Here is a 23,709-nt window from a genome sequence, read left to right as displayed (position 1 = left end):
TTTTTCCACCAAGTTTGATGAAAAACGATTGTGCCGTTTCGGCTGCCCAGAACAGACAGACAGACAGACAGACAGACACACGCCTAGTCCTATAGTATATTAGATACAGGGTGTTCCATGACCTTAGAGAGTTTATTTATGAGGTCATTCCAGTCAAAAATACTCAATGAACAAAGGTCCAATTCTCAACGGTTATGGAGTTATGGGTATTACAAGTTAAGTAATGATTTACCCTCAATAAAAATAATTTGTTTAATAGTATAGTTTATTCTACAATACATGTTCAAAATGGCCGCCTTCATCTTAGATACGAGCAAAAAATGAACAGCTAAAACGTGTATCCAAGCTTAAGGCAGCCAATTTGATCATGTAGACTAAAGTTTATATTATTTGGCACTTATTCACTACGATACCTTAGCCCTGGAGTAATCCAATTTGCTTCAGGTTAGTTTTTTCTCTGTACAGATGTAGTGTGGACAATACACTTGTTCATAAACATAGAGAAAAGGTGATAATAAATGAGTATCACAGGTTATTATGATGAGTAGTGACTATCTTCAAAGAAACCATCAAATTCACTTTCGGCTGTGAGAACTTTAGTCTGTGATACTTGATAAATACATTCAATATTTAAGGAATAATATATATGATGTACTGGTTATATCAGCGATTATTACCAACTTCTACACAGACAGGGTGGCAAGGAAGTGGGTATTGGCGATGGCAGTATTTTGGGGTGCTGTAGGAATGATGATGGTGGTGGTGGTGGTAGTGGTGGGCAGTGAAGATGGATTGCAACAGAGTGCGCAGCCTATTGGGAAACAAGAGCAACAGCAACAAGAGGAGGAGCAACAACAACAAAAGCTGCAACAGCAACAACAATATCGACGACCTAATGTGGTGGTGCTAGTGGCAGATGATCTTGGCATTGGTGATCTTGGCTGTTACGGCAATACTACCATTAACACGCCGAACATCGACAGGTATGTTGTATCTCCGTCTGCATGACAAGTGTGTAAAGTTGGCAAGGTTGCTGCTCCTGGTGTGTGTATGCGCGCGTGTGTGTGTGTGTGTGTGTGTGCGTGTGTGTGTGTGTGTGTGTGTATGTGTGAAAATATTTAAAGTGAGTTAATGGACTGGAAAATAAGTGTAATGTCAATTCTGAAACCATAGATTTATAACAAAAACAGTTGAACTTTTTTTCATGGATTCCAAAAACAAACATTCAGAGATATTTTTTAAATGTTTTGGAACCAGTTCAGTAATTCATTAAACATACACACTACTACTAATTAGGTGTCACTCGCAATCGAGTATGACGATCGTCAAGCTATGATAAAATGATATGAGTTATTAAGGATGTCACCTTCGTTGGTGATCTCTGAGGTGACTAGAGAGGCCGATACCGGAGCAGCAGGATCATTCACAGATGTGGCACATGTAGAGGGCTACATCTAATGCAGGAGGGGTAATGGCAGCGTCTTTCCTACGTTGGTGCTTGTCTGCCTTGGTTTGCAGTTGGGCTAACTCGAAAGTATTGACACCTTCTCGTGTGGTGCTCCTTCAAGCGTTACAGTGTGGAGTAATCATCTCCCAGGTGAGGGGGTCAATTTGGCATTTTTTAAGGTTTGCCTTAAGACTATCCTTATACATTTCAGTTGCCCGCCGGCGTTACGTTCACTATTCGTTTGGTGACTGTAAAGTTGCTGCTTTGGCAGTCTACGGTTGTCCATACAGTAAACATGGCCAGTCCAACGTAGTTGCTCACGGATAATGGTAGCCGCGATGCTCCTGAAAGTTTTCAAGTGTCTTGAGGTGTCTTCTGTATGTGACCCATGTCTCGCTGCCATATAGCAGGGTGGGGAGGACCACTACTCGATATACGTGCAACTTTGTAGATAATTTAAGCTCCCTCGCTGAAGACAAAGGTACGGAGTTTGTCAAAGGCTTGAGATGCACATCTGATCCAATGTTGATTCTCTTCATCGATGTCCGCCGCAGTGGTGAACAGGTGGGAGCCTGGATCCTGAAGGTGGGTTACATTAGAGAGGGTAGTACCATTAAGCTGGACGGATGGTGGAGGTGTGGCTAAACCACGGGCAGGCTGAAAGAGAATCAAAGTCTTATATACATTCACCTCAAGGGCGAAGTGTGCATACGCATCTGTATTGGTGTTCAGGATCTCCTGTAGACCGTGTTCAGTTTGAGCGACAAGGGTGAGGTGGTCCGCATAATGAAGTTCAGTAATGGAAGCTCCCGATACCTTTGTTCCTGCCTGGAGTCGTCTTATGTTGAAAAGACCCTTCGTCCGGTACTCAATGTCCGCCCCGCCGGCTGAATTGGCACTGACAAGAGTAAGGAAGGCAGCTAAGAAAATGGAAGAGAGAGTTGGTGTCAGGACACATCCTTGTTTTACCCCCATTTGGTTGGGGAAGAACTCAGAATGGGTGCTATTGTGAAGGACACTGCTGTTCATGCCATAGTGGAGTTGCCTCACAATGGCGATAAATTTTAGGTGGCAGCCAAAACGGCTGAGGGTCCACCAGAGGGCTTCCCTGTTGACCGATTCGAAGGCCTTAGTTAGGTTAATGAAAGGCATGTACACGTCACGACGCTGTTCTCTGCTCTTTTCCTGTATCTGGCGGATAGCAAAGATCATGTCAGTAGTGCCACGTGATGGTCTAAAGCCATATTGGGATTCTGGGGAGGAAGATTTCCGCCACAGGAGGATTCGGGCAATAATTTTGCCAGCTACAAACAGCAGCGAGATCCTGCAGTAGTTGCCACAGTCTGACTGGTCTCCCTTGCCCTTATAAATATTGACGATGGAAGCGTCTTTATGACCTTAGAAGATTTCCTTCTTTTCCCATATATATACTCCAGGAGAGAGTGGAGACTGCTGGTAAGCAGAGGTCATCCTGCTTTATACACCTCGGCTGGGATTCCATCAGGCCCTGGGGCTTTGTTATTTTTCATCTGCTTAATGGCAGTAGCTACCTCATCCACGGATGGAGGATAGCTGAGATGGGTCAGTTCTGAATGCTGAGGGACCTGCTGGGTAGACAGGACATCCACACCAGTGTTTCGGTTGAGTAGCGAATGGGAGTGCTCTTTCCAGCGCTGAAGAATGCCTTTTTCGTCTTTAATAATTGAGTTACCGTCGGGTGAGTGTGGGGCTGCGCCATGAGTGATTGGCCCCAAAAATGTTTTAGTAGAATTGAAAAATTAACGCATCTTGTGTTGATCTGCAAGTTTTTTGCGTTTCACATGCTTTATTTTTAAACCAGTCGGTCTTTAGTTTGCGATGTTAGTTAGTTAGTTAGTTAAAGCATCACGTTTATCATTGATGAGTCCATTGATTTCAGGATCATTTTCATCAAACCAGTCCTGGTTTATTCTTTCGATCTGGCCAAGGGCCTCTCTGCAGGTTTTTGTCACGACAGTGTTGAGAACGCCCCATTCGGCACTGGGATTTGGGTTATTTGTTGTTGGGTTGTTTATCAGCCCATGTTTGAGCTGCTCTCTGAAAACAAGTGCTACCAATGGAGCCTCCAGACGATTAGTGTTAAAAAAATTTCTGGAGGCTCTTTGCCTTCGCCGTTTGCGGGCGACATGAAGTGAGAGCTTGGCTCTGATGAGCCGATGATCAGTGTCGCAGTGACGTGAGCCATGCATGGCTCAGGTAACGAGGACATCTCGGCGATCTCTTTCTCTGACAATGATGAAGTCAATGAGATGCCAGTGTTTGGATTGTGGAATGTGGGTGTTGCCACGAACTCTTGAACTTGTCGGCCTGCCTAAACAAGGTATTGGTGATAGTAAGGTTGTGTGCAGCACACTTGCTGAGGAGGAGTATTCTGTTGGATATACTTGCCTAGTCCATTTCTCCCTATGATTCCCTGCCAAATGTCAGCATCTCTGCCAACTTTGGCATTGAAGTCACCTAGGCGCACAATCTTATCTTCTCTGGGGATAAAGGTTAGCATAAAAGGCCTGCTTGATATCATCCTCTGCATCCAGTGTTAGGGCATATGCACTGATGAAAAAGGGGACTCTGAGCATCATGAGGTGCTCATTGATCCCAACAGGCAATTCAGTTAGCCTGTGTAGCATGCATTGGCGGATGGCAAAGCCAACTCCATAAATGCAGTTTCTCTCTGCAGCAGGCTTATCCTTCCAGAAGAAGATATAGCCAGAGCCCCGTTCTGTGAGTCGGCCCTCATCTGGGAGCAGGACTCACTAATGGCTGCTATGTCGATGTTATACCTAGCCAGCTCTTTTTACAAGGGCAGTTCTTCTTTCAGGACGTTAATTTGTGCCAGTATCCAGAAGGGTCCTGACATTCCATGCAGCCACCATAAGAGGTTTTATAGTTTGCTTTTGTTTTACTTTTACTTTTACTTTTATCCTCTTTACCACTTATCGGCTCGTTAGCCGCTTGGGCGATCGGTCACGTCTCTGTTATGCACTGTTGGCAAGTACTGGGCATGCACCGGCTCCGGAATGTACCTGAACCTGCTCCAGGTTTGGTCAAGTCTGGTCTTGAAAGAGCTCACTCGGTGCCGTCACAACACTTTCTGGCGGATTGTTCCAAGTGTTCAAAACTCTCACTCCGAAAAAGTTTGCCCTCACAGTTTTCTGGAACTGCTGCTTCTTCAATCTTGAGCTGTGACCCCTTGTGGGGCGAGCGTCCGCCAGTTCCAAGTAAGGACACTCAACTGAGTCGTGCCCCTTGAGATGCTTATACACCTCATTTACTTCGCCCCTTGCCCGTCTGTAGTATAAGCTAGGCAAGTTCAGGCGTTCCAATCTCTCAGGGTAATTGAGGTGCCGAAGTGCAGGCACAAGTCTGGTGGCCTTCCTTTGAGATTTTCAACCAACTGACAGTCCCTAGCATATCTCGAGAAACAGACGGGGTGACAGTGCTCCAGATGGGGAAGCACTTCACTCTTGACGATCGTTACGATATCTGAACGACCTTCTTATAAGACCCAATAATTTATTTGCCTGATTTGCCTTATTCTCCCAATCGCCCGAGAACTTCAGCTCATTGTCAACATACACACCTAGGTTCTTCTCACATTCTGTCTCAAAAGGCAGTTTCTTCATCCCGTTGGTTTATATGATACGCCCCTTTACTCGCCAGGTGCAGCCTCTTACACTTCGTGACATTGAATCTCAGCAGCCATTTTTGTGATTATAATTGTGTTTTTGACCGAATAAGGATGACCTTACTGGATGCGGTGCCCAGTCAGGTTGGTTCTTTATGCAAACTGTGTTTAGGGCACCTTTTCCAACCCTCCCCATGTGGGGTGAGCAGAGTGGCTACTCGAAAGGGCTGCTCAGTCACACAGACAGGACCGGATTGCACTGCTGCCTAGATCCCAGTGCATGAGCGACCATCTTATCTGTGCCGTCCATGAACAGAATTGTGACTAGAGACTCCTGGCAGTCTTCTCTGCCTGTCCCCGTCGCCACCTGTCCGTCGCTATTGAACTTTTTGGGGGTATAGGGGTTTTGATGATGATGAGGAGTATGATGAGCCGGATGATGGTTGTGCATGAGTTGATTTATGTGGTGAGGCAGGAGTGCAGGCTGCAACCACACATCTTGGCTCTCCCTTTTCCTGATCCAGTGGTGTAAGTGCTGCAATGACTGGGGAGAGGGAGAGTTTCAATGGACTGCCAATAGCCCAGTTTGTTTTGTTTCGCCTTTGTAGCTTGTCCATCATGCATTGCCTTCGTCCACCGGTGAAGTCATTGAGTTCCCATGGTGGTCACCTCTTCCGCCTATACCGCTGTTAGGGTCTTGTTGGAGCTCTGTAAGCATGTCTGCTTGGTGCGGGGCTCCACTGCAGAGATTTTGTTTGGAGTTTACTCCCGTAACCTTATACCTACGAAGGTTAATCCGCAAGGCAGCGGAGCAATGGTTGGTGTGCGCCAGAACGTATCCACATGCCAGTGGGCCTATGCGCCGTCCCTCTGGGGCCCACTACTACTCCGAGATCCCCTGCTGGTCTAGCCTGGGCCCACGAGGTACCCAGGTACCGTGTGTTGCCACGAGGAGGCATAGCAGGAGGCTGTGTACTGGCAGGGGAAGACTTATGCAAGTTGCTTAACCTGTTCACCACGAGGGCTCGCCAGCGGTTGTTGCTGAAAGCTAGAGGAAGCAAGCAGTGCTTGCACCTTAACACTTAACATAGTGCTACTACAATAGACGCATAACACCACCCTGTGCACACACACACACACACACACACACACACACACACACACACACACACGAATACAGGACATTAATTTTGTACCCACTACGGTCCACAACCCTATCAGGTACTTCACCCTTGAATAACATAACCTTATCAACTTCACATAACAACAAACGCTAGTTCGAACTTTCAACTTCATCCTTATACATTAACTGTTTGGAGAGTCGATTTTGTTTTGTCATTTGTGTTATGAATCGTTTTTTATGCATCATTTCTGTTTTAGTATCCGTCTGCTTTTTAATATTTTTCGACTCCACAAAGAAAAAATTCATATTGTCTAACATTCCCCGTACGGTTATCTATACAAAGCTTTAGGTTAGACTCTAACCTAAAGCCTTGTATAGATAACCGTACGGGGAATGTTTTAAAACAAAATAATATCATCCTTATCCCCTATTTTTACCATTATAACATTGGGATAATAGTAGAAATTATACAATAGATCAAGGAGTCTTTGATTTTTGTGTCCTATTAGAAAACATTTTAAAAAGTGAATAAACGTTTAGTCATTCCCTTACAAATTATAAAAATCAGCGGTGGGTTAACCTCAAACTTAGATGTCTCTTTAGTTTTAATCATAAGTTCTAAGGTTATCTTGTTCTTTGTTATCTTAAAATCTTCCTACCTTAAAGTTCATCTTGCTTCTCATGGGCGCCAGAACGGGTGCGGGAGGGAAGGGGAGGCAACGAGGATATGTGGCTGCCCCCAATAACGCTTATATAAGAGAATGCATAGTATGTGTATAGTAAGTGCCCTGCTCTCCTCCATAGGTACAGTAAGCAAGGCAGTTAAGGTAGTGTCCCAACACTGCCATTTTGTGTACAGTACACAATGCTTAGTATACAACATATATGCCATATCCAGACTACATAGGGATCCACTATCAATATTAGATATGATAAAGTAACACTAAATAAATGGAAGCGGTATTCTTCATAGTCGTCTAATCATACGCTAATAACAATCATTTCTCTTCAACCACATATGAACATTATCTTTGTCACCCTTGAGTGTTGTGTTGCTGTCAACAGGCTAGCTAGACAAGGTGTTCGACTCACCCATCATTTGACAGCGGCCACCGTGTGTGACCCAGCCGTGCTGCCTTGCTCACCAGCCGCTACCCAGCACGTTATGGTAAGTTAAATGACCTTCAGTGGGCTTTTTTTTTTTTTTTCTTTTTTTTTTGTAGAGATAGAGAGGGTGAAAGAAGATCAAAGGTGGGGGAAGGAAGTTTATAGTTTGGAAATTGAATAAATTTAGGAGGTAGGAGAGGGCGGGCTGGCCTTGCTGTGAGTAAGCTAAGCTAATAGTGTGTTAGGGTTGTGTCATGGGTTAGTTATTGTCCGTCGGTAGAGGCACTAGACAGCCTACCCTATCCCATATATGGGTGTTTAGAGGGACTTATTTCATATTCCGCCGACCCTACTGGCGGATGCTGGTCTGGGGAGGTGGACTGACCTGGCCGTATAGATCGGGGATGGTAAGGACCCTTTTGATATTTGGTAACTCTTTGGGAACCATGTATGGTTGTTGTCGTTGAATGGTGGGAGTCTCTGAAGGAGTTCTTGCTCTGAGTGTTCTATCTTTTGCCAGACTCTACTGGCCATGGTGTGCAGCTGCTGGTTGATGAGTTTTATTCTCAGGTTTCTATGTATCTCGGCTGTGGTTCTGGTGAAAGGGTATCTTTCACCTGTGACGAACCTCATGGCTTCATTTTGGACCCCCTGTAATTTTAATAATTGGGTGGTGCTCGTAGTATGAAGAGGTACTGCTGGGTAAGTTAATATTGGTATGATAAGTGATGTCACCAGGCGGAGTTTTATATTCTCAGGAAGTGCGTTAAAGAGGTAGAGTTTTCTCGGCTCTCTTCTTGCCTTTTCCTTCCTGGTGTTGACATTGTGGGAGTAACCTGTCGTGGATATATGCAGGCCCAGAAGGGTTCCCCTGCTTTTGTATTCCCTTGGGCATTGCTGGTTACTGATGGATGGGTTTTCCTTCTGCATAAGGGTATTACTGTGAATTTCGGGAGACTGGTTTAGATTTCCTTTTTTTCAGTTATTTACCCTTTCTATTTCCCGTCTGGTGTTGTCGACCTGTAGTGCTCTTGATTTTCCTCGGTGTGTTGTTATTTGAGTGATGTCATCTGCATACCTGTACATAATATCTTCGTTGCCTATTCTGGTAGGAGGTGGGGTGTCACTTGTGTAGATGATGTATTGGGTGGGAGAGGACACTGCCCTGAGGGACTCCGCTCATGAGTGGGAAGGTCTCTCCCGTGTGTCGTCCCACCCTCAGTCTGGCATTCCTGCCATCAAGGAAGTTACAAAGCAGCTTTTCGATGTTGGTGGGAAGTCCATGTTGGAGGAGCTTATATTTTAGGCCATCATACCAGTCTTTGTCAAACGCCTTCGCTACATCCCGGAGAGTTAGATCACATTGGCTACTACTCGCTGCGGATCTGGCTATGTTCTCACATGCCAGGGCTATCGCATTTGAGGTGGATTTCCCTTTCCTGAACCCAAATTGTCTGCAATTGGTTCTGTTGGTCGTTTCCAGGTGATTTCTCAGACGGTTATTGATGATTTTTTCTAGAATTTTTCCAGGTACTTCGAGGAGGGAGATCGGTCTATAGTTTAGTGGGACGGCGGGGTTCTTTCCTTGTTTTGTTAGGGTAATAATGGCCTCTTTGAATTTAGTTGGGAAGTAACCCGAGGCCAGTGGCATGGGAGCCTTCTTAACGGCACCTCGCAAACTGGAGTCTATGTATTGGTTGGTAAAATTCCTCAGGAGACTATCAAATTGCGGCTTTGCATTGATGATTTGGTCCAGTCAAACAAAAATGCATCGACCCCACCCTAGCTCTCGTACTGGTATTTTACCTGACAATACTTGAAGTAAGGCTGTAAGGAATCGGGAATGTGATTGGTGGATCTATTTTCCGCTGTATCACTGTCAGGATAAATATTAAACAAACCAAAGGTAACATATTTATAATAATAAACTATTATCGTTATTTAAACATGATGAGTTTTAAAATATTAATACATTTGCTTAAATAATGAAGAAAATGACTTTAATGAATTGGCACTTCAACTACATCTAGGGCTACCATTATAACCTCACATCAAATTTCAAGAATACATGCTCCATAATTAATCTTGATTATTTCATGAAGGAAGTAATTTTCTTTCTAATGTCATTATTCTATAATGTAATTTGACGTAAGTTAGAGGGCTGACACTGTGTAGTAGACTCAACTGACAGAGGGTACTACTAGTAGAGTGTCCTTACCTGGAGCTGGCGGACGCTCGCCCCACAAAGGGGCCACAGCTCAAGGTTAAAGAAGCCGCAAGTCCGGAAAACTGTGAGGGGTAACTTTTTCGGAGTGAGTTGTGAACTCCTGGAACAATCTGCCAGAGAGTGTGGTGACAGCACCGAGTGTGAACTCTTTCAAGAACAGATTTGACCAACACTGGAGCAGGTTCAGATACATTCGGGAGCCAGTGCATGCCCAGTACTTGCCAACAGTGCGTAACAGAGACATAAGAACATAAGAACATAAGAAAATAAGGAGTCTGCGATAGGCCGGTTGGCCTGTGCATTGCAGCTCCCGTCGAGAGTTACAACCACTCTTTATCGTCCATGAATCTTGCTAAGCTTTCACTCGTCTACCACCCTATTTGTGAACAGTTTTACCTATCTCCCTCCTAAACCTAAACTTATTCAACTTAAATCCGTGATGATCCTATCCTGCTCGGATATTATAAGAACTTTATCTATATTTCCTTTATTGATTCCTTTCACCCACTTAAATACTTCTATCATATCTCCCCGCACTCTTTGTCTTTCTAGGGAATGCAAGTTTAGTTTCTTTAATATATCTTGATATGGAAGGTTTCTAATTCCCGAAATCACTTTCGTCATTCTTCGCTGCGCCGACTCCAGTGAATTGATATCCATTCTATAATAAGGGCACCAGAACTGAACCGCATAGTCGAGGTGCGGCCTGACTAGCGCAAGATATAATTGCAATATGACCTCTGCACTCTTATTACTTATGCTTCTAGATATAAAACCTAATACTCTGTTTGCCTTCTTTCGAACATAAATGCACTGTGTTCTAGGCCATAGGTCCGGGCTTACAAGTACCCCAAAGTCTCTTTCACAAGTCGACTTCTCTAGGTTGATGTTGTTAAGGCTGTATACATTGACAGTATTTGTTCTTCCAATAGTAAGTACGCTGCACTTGCTGGTGTTGAATATCATTTGCTATTTTTCTGACCACTCCTGCAGTTTACTTAAATCCTCCTATAGTGCATTTGCATCCTGCCCTGAATTAATCTGCCGCCCTATTTTGGTGTCACCTGAAACTTGCTTATGTCACTGCTGATCCCAGTGAATAGATCGTTTATGTAGATTATGAACAAGAGTGGGCCCAGTACTGACCCCTGGGGAACCCCCACTAGTTCCACAGCCCCACTCAGATTTAAAACCATCTACGTTGACCCTCTGTGTTCTATCGGTGAGCCATGATTTTATCCAATTTAAAACTTTCCCCTCGATACCAAGAGCCTTAGCTTTTCTCAGAAGCCTCTGATGCGGTACTCTGTCAAATACTTTGCTAAAGTCTAAGTAAATAACATCGTAATTTTCGTCATTATCTACTACCTCATATTCTTTCCTAAAAAAGTCAGTAGATTTGTTAGACAAGATTTTCCCTTTGTAAATCGGCTAAGAAACCGATCAGTGGTGAAGAGGATAAAAGGAAAAAATAGCCCTGTACCAGCGCCCCACGGATCACCAAGTATTACCAGGTAAAACTGCGAGTATGAGAGCTAGGGTGGGATGGTTGCATCTTGAACCTCAACTAGTGGCACCACGCGACCTAACAGGCGATAGTTTATTTCCCTTTAGAGTAAACTGATCAATCTTACTTCTTTAAAGTAATTTACACGTTGCTGTTATTTTGTTTTCCCTCTGATTTCTGTAATTAACCTATTATAAATTAGCTCATCAAATTATATTATATAGTTTCCATTTATTGAAGAAGTGTAAAATTTGACAGCCTACATGACTGCATACTGACATATGTAAATAACTGCGGAATAACGACCGTGACTGTTTATATAACGTGACACTATAAATATAGGGTATATTACAGGTTTGGTTGGAGGCAAGGGTACATCAGGTGTAATTGGTTTTGTTGCTGTCAAAGTTGGGTTGCCTTTGGACGAAGTGACCCTCGCCACTGCCCTTACCGCTGCCAATTACACCACAGCTGCTGTTGGTAGGTTTGTTACTTACTGTAAACGTGTCTGCTTGTCTATTTATAGGTAACAGTTCTTAGTACTTTGAAAATATAGTTCTGTACTTATTTTTCTATGTGTGGTGGAATCTAGGGCTTAGTTTAAATTAAACTAATACTATAATATGTGGGTTGGTAAGGCCGATGGGACACCTTGTCCTATTTGTTGGTTCGTACTCCTGCCTGTCCACCCAGCTGTGAATAAGTACCTAAAGTTATATTTGGATAAGTGGAAGTAGTTAAGTGCAGGATTGGCCACATTGCCTCTTCATGTACCGAAGGTAAGGATAAATCTAAGATTCTATGGTGTGATGTGTCATCTGCCCCTAACCGGCCACCACGCCTATGGGGCCCACTTTCATCTCTTTTATTCTCTTATTTAATATATATATATATATATATATATATTAAATTTATGTAACATATTATCAGTTTTGAACTGACCATCACTAAGGTTTATTGATTTTAATTCCTTAATCAAACTAGCTTCAACCAGAAGTCTTTCTGTGACACAAGATGATTTAAATACGTCTAAGCTTTTTTCCCAAGCAATGGGATTAAAATCAATAAACCTTAGTGATAAGAACATAAGAACATAAGAAAATAAGGAGTCTGCAATAGGCCGGTTGGCCTGTGCATGGTACCTCCTGTCGAGAGTTACTACTACTCTCTATCATCCATGAATCTATCTAGCCTCCTTTTGAAACTTTCCAGAGTTCCTACTAGAAAGTTGCTAAGCTTGTTCCACTCGTCTACCACCCTATTTGTGAACCAGTTTCTTCCTATCTCCTCCTAAACCTAAACTTATCCAACTTGAATCCGTTGCTCGAGTCCTATCCTGCTCGGATATTATAAGAACTTTATCTATATCACCTTTATTGATTCCTTTCACCCACTTAAATACTTCTATCATATCTCCCCGCACTCTTTTGTCTTTCAGGGAATGCAAGTTTAGTTTTTTAATATATCTGATATGGAAGGTTTCTAATTCCCGAAATCACTTTGTCATTCTTCGCTGCGCCGACTCAGTGAATTTATATCCATTCTATAATAAGGGCACCAGAACTGAACCGCATAATCGAGGTGCGCGACTAGCGCAAGATAAGTTGCAATAAGACCTCTGCACCTTTTACACTTCTAGATATAAAACCTAATACTCTGTTTGCCTTATTTCGAACATTAACGTACTGTTTTAGGGCCGTAGGTCCGGCTTACAAGTACCCTTAGGTCTCTTTCACAAGTCGACTTCTAGGTTGATGTTGTTAAGGCTGTATACATTATAAGTAGTTGTTCTTCCATATGTTAAGCACTTGCTGGTGTTGAATTTCACCATTTTTCAGACCACCCTGCAGTTTATTTAGATCCTCCTGTAATGCATTTGCATCCTGCCCTGAATTAATTTGCGCCCTATTTTGGTGTCATCCGCAAACTTGCTTATGTCATCACTGATCCCAGTATCTAGATCGTTTATGTAGATTATGAACAAGAGTGGGCCTAGTACTGACCCCTGGGGAACCCCACTGATTACACGGCCCCACTCAGATTTAACACCATCTACGCTGACCCTCTGCGTTCTATCGGTGAGCCATGATTTTATCCAATTTAAAACTTTCCCCTCGATACCATGAGCCTTAATTTTTCTCAGAAGCCTCTGATGCGGTACTCTGTCAAATGTACTCTGTCAAAACTGATAATATGTTACATAAATTTATTTGTCAGTGGCCCAAGGTTAAAAATGCTTTGAAAACCTTTGATCTAGATGTATGATAGTTATTTAGTGGGTCCCTTATTTTTTACCTGACCTGACTAGTCAACCACCCTTCTCTTACTTTCTACGTGTGTTGGGTGGGGACTAGTGGATGACATCATTATGACCTGACCTCATGTTTTTAAGGTCAACCTGTATATTTAAGCCTCTCTGTCCATGGAATCCAGTTGCCTCTGAAGATGTCTTGAATAAAGACGAAAAGCTAAGGTGCTCCGTTGTTTCCTTTTCCTGATTTATATATATATATATATATATATATATATATATATATATATATATATATATATATATATATTCACAAATTAGATATCAATATGACTAAAAATGTTTCCAGCACATGAAAACAAATAACATTGACAGGCAAGTGGCACCTGGGTTCTCGATGCGGCCTTTTCGGACGAGGTTGTCGGGGACCGCACCTACATGGCTTCCAGTCTTTCTTTGGCGTCCCTGCAACCCTGATGCAAGAGATGGGAAGTCCTCATCCCTTTTTCACATTACCTCCGGATAACACAGTTTACCAGGTAGTGTAAGTCACACATTTTCTTTACACATTCCGGCTATTTATGATTCTTTCATCTAGATGTCTTGCCCTTGGAGGTGAGCAACAGTTGTTAGTTTCTTTGTATATCACATATTATAATCCTGCCAAAGGTAAACGTCTTTTCTACAAAATAATCTACAGTATTAATGCACCGTTTATGTCACCTAGTGATGGTGAAGGTTAATTGAGTGAGAACATTTATCAGACAGCTTTTAACTCTGACTCCTCAATACCATACCTGTCTTGGGGGATTATCTTGGTAGATACATTTATACCGAATATTAAATTAGTATCTTTTTACACTCTTTGCGTGGCAGTCCTCCCTCCATTGTTATTAGAAATGTCCCCCAGCTCGCAACTACACATTCCTAAACAAGTCCTCCAGGCGTGCTCCAGATACACCACTAGGTAAGGTGTGTTTCAGCCCAAGGCGTGATTCAGCTCCAATTTGCGTGTTTCGGGTCCCGGTTAAGGCGTGTTTCAGGTCCCAGTTAAGGCGTGTTTCAGGTCCCGGTTAAGGCGTGTTTCAGGTCCCAGTTAAGGCGTGTTTCAGGTCCCAGTTAAGGCACGCTACAGTAACTAACTAAAGAATCTGTGTGTACAATTACACCATTGACACCAACTAGGTATAGTAAAGGGGTATTCACCTTTCTCTATCATACTAAGTTAATAAGACATGTATGTCGGGTTTCCCCTCGTTCATATTCATTGTGTTCTGCCTCTGGTGTTTACTCTCTGTTTGTAGAGAGAGCGAGACAGAGACACAGAGGGGAGACAGAGAGAGAGTGAGAGACTGTTTATCTTTTACGTACATTATTTCAAGACGAATCATATTAACAGAATTTGGTTCATTGACACTTTGAATACATGAACTACTGTCAAATACGACGTTAGCCTATAGTATGTATGATAACTTAATCATTTTTTTAGTAGTTGACAATTGTGCTAAAGAAGATTTAATTCACCGCAGGCAATGGATTAAGTTACATTTCCTAAAAGGTTAATTCCCGGATGTGTAAGTGACCTTTGGAATTTACTTGCCTGGATATTCTGTTTTCTTGCCCTGACAAATTTTAGGGAACAATTTGCTTTCCCGGTTTTTTTTTAGAAACTTAAATAAACTTCTCAAAACCTTCAAATTTACTGTGTATATCACCTACCCTATAATCAGTGGCGGTAACACTTGTCATGTGAGGTCATAACACCTGTCACCTCACGTCTACAGCCTTTCTTAGGTTGTTGGTTACTTTGAAATGTTGTCAAGTTGACCGACTAACTAGAGGCGGGTTGGCAGCTGAATGTAGAGGTAAATTAACCTGCACCTGACGTACAGTAGGTCACTAATCCTGGGACACTGATGACTCACTGGTTAAACATGTGGGGTGAGTCGAGCAGCACCTGACAAACTTCCGTTAAAATATTAAATTGTCCGCCAGGCAAATGGACATAAAAATCATTTGCGTGGTCTCAAGTGAGAGTAACTGGGTGCAGGTTGGTTAAGTCGTACCACTAAAGGGATCAAGTCATTGAAGAGATAATCTTCTTGCTTCAGCTCTCCTTAGTTGAATTAAAATGTCATTGTTCGTAAGCTTATTTCCGTTATGTACAGTTGCGGACATAATTCCTCACACTTGAGGATCTTTAAGTGAGAGCGATTGGAATTCTAACATACCTTCTCAAATTCTATTTGCAAGAAGATATTTTATCCATTTTGTGATTCTGGAATAATATGTAATGATAAGCAGCGCTATTAGACATAAATTAATCAAATAAGGTTTATAACCCTGAAGTACATGCCAGATATTGACAAGTGTCCTGGTAATTTGTTCCTCAACTGTACGTGCTGAGTCAAATGTAAATTTGAATGAAGATTATTAACTAAATAACACCTATCTATATATTTATCTATGTGTTATCAGATGCTGGTGACCATAATGTTAGTGACTGGAGTGACGCTATGGGGGTGTAAGGGTCAGCGGGGTGTCGTCTTCGTGTTGCTGCCCTTCGCCCTGTTCATATATGGTTCACGTTTTCACACTACCGCTTCCACCGATAGGTGGTGGCTGGTATGTATTGAAGAATAACTAAATGACTTCTAGTCTTAATAGTCCCCAGACCAATTAAGCCTCATTCTTAATGTAACTAATGCTAATTGTAGGATTGGGTTAGTTTGGAATCTTTGAGATTAAGAAATATTTGAAGTACAATCTGTTTTTCCCACGTTTATCTCTTTTGTAAACATATCAACATTTTGAAAAGCTGGATGAATAGAAGTAGGCATTACAATATTAAAAATACTCATTTGTTACTGAACATTAGAGAAGAGGTACTAGGGGTCCGAAAATCCAGGAATCAATAAGAATTTACGAAAAGTTAGAAAGACTCGTTCCAGCAACGAGAGGAATACTGGAAATTTATAGAATAATAAATATTAGATACTTTCGTCATATAAATATGGAAGGGAGGATAATGGAAGAAATTATGTTGGGTAAAATTGAGGGTAGGAGGATCAGCGGAAGACAGAGACTGGGGTCAAATAAAAAACTGTAGCCCCAGACATACAAAATCTGGAAGGACTGGTACAAACAACCCAAAACATTTAGAGTGGAAAATCGTAGTCGCCAACACTTACATATGATGAAGGTGCCGTGATTGATCGATCGAAAATACATGTTTCCAATGTTCGCCACGACGCTCACAAGGCGTTTATACAAGATAAACCATCAATGGATCCCAAGACCATGGCTGATCCGTTTATATAGATGGTCCAAATACCCAATTCATTACTACTGATTCCTGGCATTTCGTACACCCTTAGCAATTGTCATATTCTTCTAAAGGTTACATCATCTACGTGTAAATGTGTCAGAGCCATAAGTTTATGCCAAAACATTGATACTGCGACTTCTTAGCCCTGAGTGTAGTAAGTGTAGGAAGTTTTACACCGGAGCCCAAACATTGTATAACATTCTAAATTTTAATCATAGGATAATTAAAGCCTATAACGGTGACTAAATTGATAGGGGAAGAGATTCTTACATAATCAGCCAACCCGTAATCAATTTACAGACCATTGATTAACCCTGTGAGGAGGATGGACTGTTGAGGATTAAGCATAGATTATTATCATCGAGGAATTAAACTTTAAGCCATCATCTTCAAAGCCATAATTTTACCGTAAAGTATTCCTGGACATTAATATAATAACAAAATATATGTAGAAGAAGCATTCAATATTTTTGGATAAGGAAATTACTCTGAGCTAATCTACTAATTTGTATCCATGTACAGTATGTGCTCTACCGGCCATGTTTTAATTGTCAAATGAGACTGAAAGAGACCGCTTAACCCCACCTGGCTAAACAACCGAATTTCAGACTTATTTTAAGAATTGCGTTAGGAATGGTCAACAGTGATTAAATAAACATGATATATCTTGAATGGTAACTTAGTGATGTTTGACAAACCCAATAAGGCATCACCTTGGATGATGCGAATCATGAACAGTATCCTGATGGATGATGAGCGGGTGTTGGAGCAACCGATGGTGCTTGCTGGCCTCTCACAGCGGCTGGTGGATCACTCCGTTAAGTTTATTGCTCATCACGCCCAAGACGATCGTCCCTTCTTCCTCTACCACTCCTTCACTCACGTCCACATTCCCATGTTCACAGCAGCAAACATGAGTGGACGGAGCAAACACGGACGGTTGGTTCATACAGGTCTCTGTGTCTGTCGGTCCCGTTCGCCATTGGTTCTGTGTTGCACTTACCGTGGATACTGACGCCCGTATTATTAAACAACATCTTCCCTTGAAGAGGGTCGTCGTATTTCAACCCGAGTTTTAAATAAAATTAGTCCTGAGGGACACCGCAGTACAGTACTTAACGGGGTGGTGTGGCGGTAAAATTAACTAATTCCAATATTATAAATTAATTTTATTGGAATTAGTTATTTCTACTACCTACCATCATTAGTTAAAACTCGGGTTTAACTCTGACGTCAACTGTCTGAATCTGTCCTAGATTCAAGATATGGAACATAACAATATATAATAATAATAATAATAATAATAATTAACAATAATAATAATAATAATAATATCACATCACCATGGATAACCGATAAGGAATCCAGGAAAGCCACATACTGTACTTGTATTAAGTTTTTGCATGAGTAAACTTTTATTGTCCTCCACAGCCTCAGAATCTCGTGAGAATTACAGTACATTGAGCCATCCACCAGTGGCTTACTCCCTCCCTTATCCTCAATAGTAATTATCACCAGAACTATCTAATGTTGGTTTAAATTAATCTTCCTGTTTAGTACTGTGCTCTGTTTATTATATACAGAAGATAACATTGAATTTAGTGCACTCTAGTGAACGTAAATAGTGAACAACAGCAACCAGTAAGCATTCGTGATTGCAGGTATGGTGATAATGTTGAGGAAATGGACGACGGGGTAGGGAGGATCTTGAATGCTCTCACAGAACATGGCCTGGATCAACATACTTTAATTTACTTCACGTCAGACCACGGGGGCCACCTGGAGGCCAGAGAGAACGGCGAGCGAGTTGGAGGCTATAATGGACGCTTCAAGGGTCAGCTTACTTGTACTTATCCGTGATGTCAGAGCAAATTAGAGATACTTCTTAGAGATATGACAATGTTCTGGTAAACTTTAATATTGCATTTAATTTAGAAATTTTCATTTTCTTGGTTAATTTTATCCTTTAGTACTTAAAAAATATATATTGATAAAATGACCGTGTAAAAAATGTGTATTTAAACTGCCTTAGTTTATCTATTTTTCCCAAATTAAAAAAGTTTGATTGCATATGTTAAAAGATCTGATCACAGCAGCTCTTTGACCCTCCTTCAGACAATCATCCCTTAATTTCCCGGCTTTCCTGTAGACACTTAAAGAGGCAGTAGTGAAGTAGTCTATTAGTCTCTGGTTAGGGACGATTTAGAACCACAGGCTTAATTTACCAAAGGAAAACAACTGGTATACTTCAATAAGATGTATCCGTATGTCGGTAGAGCAGTTGTGTGAAGAAAATTAAAGAAATGTAAATGAATATATAATGATAGTAAAATATGTAAGTCAGGGGCTAATATTTTTCATGTAATGCATTTACTGTCTTCTCCTTGTTGGCGTCTATGTCCCTCATTGTTCTTTACCTGTTTAACAATCCTCCCTCCTGTAAAGCAAAACATTAAAATCAATACGTAATATAAAACTATCTATAAGGAAGGGATGAAAAATCAAAGTTCCTTATATCGCAAAAACATTCTACTGATCTTCAGGAGGTAAATGTGCAGGTGGTACTGAGGGTGGAATACGTGTGCCGGGGATCTACCGCTGGTCAGGTCACATACCGGCCGGAGTCACTGACGACACCCCTATCTCCATGCTGGACTTGTTACCCACCACACTCCACCTCACTGGCCTCCCACCCCTGTCTCAACTAATGCCTCACCTACCTCAAAGGGTAAGTCCACCACCGCTAGTACAACCACCTGCCTCTTAGGATACAAGCCCACCACACCAGGACTTTTAAAACTCATAGTCTACAGGAACTAGTGTTTGGTTTAAAGAAAAGAACAAATCATTCTGTAATATGCCGTGAATCCAGGCTGATATATTTTCTATTAAATGATCGCAATTGATTGTAACACGAAAAAGTATCTTACAAGCAGTCGAACCAAATTCCATGGATGTCTAACCGAGGTAACTAAGATTCCATGTTACTTTTATCATTGCAGACCAGACTCAGGTCTTTGACTCAAGGCTGTGTAAGTGTGTAGCATGATACAGTTGGGACAATTTTCTCACCTTCCACGGTACGGTCCAACGAGCCTTAACTTTACTCGGTGACGTGAAAAAGGGTTGGGATTTTTTCAGGAATTGGATGGTGTAAGCATTGGAGATTTGATGACCAGCCGTAAACAGCTTCCACCGCGGGTCCTCCTCCATCATTGCAAAGGAGAAATACACGCACTTAGAATTGTTCAAGGTAATGCACTCTCTGACTTGTTCAAGGTAACGCACTCTCTGACTTCTTCAAGGTAACACATATAACTTCTTCACGATGAAACACCATTAGACCTGTTTAAGTTAAAACAACCTCAGACCTATTCATTGACACATATTTAGACTTACAGAAAAAATAACCACCACAAACATCGACGTGCTAACAGAACATATCAAAACTGCCTTTCTTTATTACACTTCATTTCAAAGTTTAAAGTGATGGGGACCTTCTATAGACAGACAACTCTCGACCTACGTAATGCCCCTTTAAAATACACCTTTTCACATATCCGTTGAGACAATGTTACATAACTATTTGACAAATTTCATAACCGAATGACAGAACACATATCTCATGACAATCTAAAATAACTGTTCGTTCATGCTAACGGAAGTGATTGACATAAGTTATGAAGTTGACAGACGTGAACAATAAACCGACAGTCTACATATAGTTTGAGAATGTAACAATTGGAGAATGACATACCACCAACAGTTATTTTAGATTGTCATTCGATATGTGTTCTGTTATTCGGTTATAAAATTTGTCAAATAATTATGTAACAATGTCTCAACGGATATGTGAAAAATTATACATTCAATGTCATCAGCAACTGTTTTTTCCACGTTCACTTGTATCGAATTTGATATACCATGGACCTGAAACAACATCTCTGGTATGACACATTTTCTTAATAGGTAATGCGACATACAAAATGCAACTGGCAGGGTATAAGTTTAAGCCCGGGAGTACACAGTGTGGCTGGGGACTCAAGACTTGCTGCTCGTGCTATGATGTGATCAACTACAGCCACGAGCCCACTTTTCAACCTCCAGCAGGACCCTTACGAAGATCACCCGATTCCTACCAACACTACTGAGTAAGTTAATAGAAACGGATATAGTCGTAGAAAATTAAATAGGCTAAAGTAATTAACATATTTCTTTTTGTTCTTCGGATATTGTTCATCGGCATTGTTATATACTTTTTAGTTATTCAATGGGTGAATAAGTTTATTCACTTCCATTTATGTGAAATTTTAATTTAATACTCTGTAGGTTTTTCTTTAGCACCAGTTTTTAGCTTAGTATTAGTATTTGTTTATATATAGAGATAATGTAGAAAAAATGTATCACTGTCTTTGTTATGCAGAAATAAATATCTAGTCTTCATTGTTTGTCTGAGGAACTATAAGAAAAAATAGCCTTTATTTTGTTATGATCGTAAGAGAAAAATACAAATCTTTGTCTCTTTGTTGACATGTGGTAATAAGAGCATATATTTTAGTTTTCCAATCAAACATATGATGATCTTACAGGTATATGCAGGTGACAGGAATACTGAAGCAGTATTTGGCTAAGTGGAGAGAACGAGTGACATACCCACCTTCATTGTTCGGAGACTTCCAGAGCAACATACACTTAATCTGGCGTCAACCCTTCCGTTCACTGTGGTAATTGTCAAATCTAACTGTCTGTAAAATAACTGACAGGTCTTACACCGTGTATTTGGTATCCATATCTCGATAATGACCTGTATCTGTTAAGGCTTGACTTCAAAGCTTTCACACATAAATGGAGTCATGACAATTGAGGAAGTAGGTAGTAGGCAGCTATCGAACAGTGAGTTATTACCGCCTGGGAAGATATTGGAAACATAATTTGTTGTGTAATGGTAGACCCTGCTGCTATATGGCATCACGAAAATTGTGACCAAATCCCAGGTTGCTGATCTGTCTTTCTGCCTCGTTTACACACAATTGCAGGTCTCAATTGTTTCTTTTACTTGACAACACAACAAACATAAAGCGGTACTCACTATTTATTTTATTTTTTTCTTTACAGTTCTTTATTATTATTATTACAGTGTTATTGTTATCATTATTATTTTATTTTACTTTTTATTGTAAATTTTATTTACTATGAATAATTATTACATTTGCAGGTAGCAGCATTATTATTTTTGTTATGATTTGTCTCTGAACGCATTGTTACGTGACTGAAAACTAAGCCCGAATTCATGATTTCATTGACTGATGTCTAGGGGTTTGGGATAATTTAAGAACTTTTTGTAATGGGTAAATTTCCCAATCAATGCCATTAATAGTTAACAAGTTTTTTTAACCTGCAGTAAGGCTTACTTAATTCCGACATGATTCTTTGAGTTATAGAAGTAGCAATAAAGGGTAGAGAAATGTAAACATAAAGGCTCCAGACTCTTACCAAGGATCCCTAGAGCCCAATAGAGTGACCCACCGCTGATATTGTACCAGTTATGACTTGTTCGACCTGAAGATATTGGTGGGTACAAATATCAGGCCCAATGGTTATTGTGGTCATACACTATTATAGCTGCTTAATGAAGATCTTGCTGTCTTATTAACCTATGCTAATTGATATACCTTCATGAACTGATAAGTTGTTACTCCAAGAACATCATTCTCGACGTTACCAGAGGAATGACTCACATCTATCCTCTTCCTTGTAATGTGTCATGTGCTTAGAGCTCTTATATTGTTCTCTTAAGTGTAACAAAAACTAAATAAATGCTTCGTCTAAAGTTCTAAACCTTGTGTATTGTATCCTCACATCTGACCATCCCAGAAAATAAAGAGATTCAGAAATTGAAACTCAATTGATAAATCTTTATCAACGAAACACCTTTAAACACGTAATCTAATTTAGTAAAGTACATACTCTAGTTATCAACTATTAGAAATTAAATGAAATAGATCTGTCAGTCGTTGTACTGGTAGGTTACTCGGGAGCTTAGGAGACTATGAGGTAGTGTAATTTGCAAAATTGCAAAATTAAATATATTGTTACGGAAATTCTTAAGCAGAGGTGGATCCAGGCTGGGGTCCGATCTCCCCATTTATCAGAAAATCAATAATTCTTCTTTAGTACAGTATTAGATTTCAAGTATTTTGCATAGCAAAAAGTAACTACTATTGACCTCAAAATATATCCTAATATCAAGTTCAATATGGCTTAAAAATGGCCTCAAGATACCTATGGTATTGGTCAGATTTCCAAAATTATGGGAGGGCTTACAGTCCTCCCTGACTAAAAAAAAAAAAAAAAAAACAGCTGTGGGTTCGTGCTCGCCATGTTACCTCACCCGTAACTTTGGACCCCCCACTTTTGATATCCCTGGATCCACCCCCTGGTAAGGGGGGGACTTTTTTTTTTTACTGGGATTTGCCCAACCGGTCACAGGTCACTGACACACATCAGGGCCTGGGGCGAAAAAATATAATAATAATAGCCTAATAATAATAATAATAATAATAATGATGATGATGATGATGATGATAATAATAATAATAATGATGATGATGATGATGATGATGATAATAATAATAATAATAATAATAATAATAATACAAATTAATAATAATAATAATAATACTACAAATTAATAAAAAATAAATTAAAATTATAATATAAAATAAAATAATATTGATAATAAAGACCAAAAATAAATACAAAAATGAAAAAAAAATCAAGAGTGAGAAACGATATACAGTATGTATGAGACCCTGCAATTATGTGTAAATGAAACAGAAAGTCAGATGAGCAGCCTTGGACTTGGTCACAATTTTATATGATGCAATATGGCAGCAGGGTCTACCGTGAGACATCACATTATGCTTCCAATAACTTCCCAGGCGGTAGTACCTCCCTGCTTGATAGATGCATCCTATCTACGAGATAGTAGGGAGGTTGAGGATAGATGGACAGATAAACAGAGGACGGGGGGATAGAAGGTAAAGATATAGATA

The 23,709-nt window shown here is 40.7% G+C and overlaps 1 protein-coding gene across 1 annotated transcript; it reads left to right on the top strand.

Moving 5' to 3' along the window:
• Nucleotides 1-89: 89 nt before the first annotated feature.
• Nucleotides 90-21,596, top strand: LOC121877163 (arylsulfatase D-like). Its single transcript, XM_042382774.1, has 11 exons — nucleotides 90-983; nucleotides 7,300-7,402; nucleotides 11,430-11,555; nucleotides 13,702-13,865; nucleotides 15,805-15,951; nucleotides 17,361-17,593; nucleotides 18,316-18,488; nucleotides 19,198-19,382; nucleotides 19,796-19,907; nucleotides 20,624-20,805; nucleotides 21,244-21,596. Exons 4-10 carry the CDS (start codon nucleotides 13,803-13,805, stop codon nucleotides 20,803-20,805), a joined length of 1,095 nt encoding a protein of 364 aa, XP_042238708.1. The 5' UTR covers nucleotides 90-983; nucleotides 7,300-7,402; nucleotides 11,430-11,555; nucleotides 13,702-13,802; the 3' UTR covers nucleotides 21,244-21,596.
• The last annotated feature ends 2,113 nt before the right edge of the window (nucleotides 21,597-23,709 follow it).

This window comes from Homarus americanus, unplaced genomic scaffold (assembly GCF_018991925.1).
Source record: "Homarus americanus isolate GMGI-L3 unplaced genomic scaffold, GMGI_Hamer_2.0 scaffold29963, whole genome shotgun sequence".
Lineage (NCBI taxonomy): Eukaryota > Metazoa > Arthropoda > Malacostraca > Decapoda > Nephropidae > Homarus > Homarus americanus.
This window is presented reverse-complemented; position numbering and strand designations above follow the sequence as displayed.

Excerpts from the sequence above, each read along its gene's own strand:
- LOC121877163 (XM_042382774.1), top strand. The coding sequence starts at position 13,803 with ATGCAAGAGATGGGAAGTCCTCATCCCTTTTTCACATTACCTCCGGAT. Across the intron at positions 13,866-15,804 it reads CGGATAACACAGTTTACCAG|ATGCTGGTGACCATAATGTT; the intron begins GTAGTGTAAGTC and ends ATGTGTTATCAG. Across the intron at positions 15,952-17,360 it reads CCACCGATAGGTGGTGGCTG|GCATCACCTTGGATGATGCG; the intron begins GTATGTATTGAA and ends AAACCCAATAAG.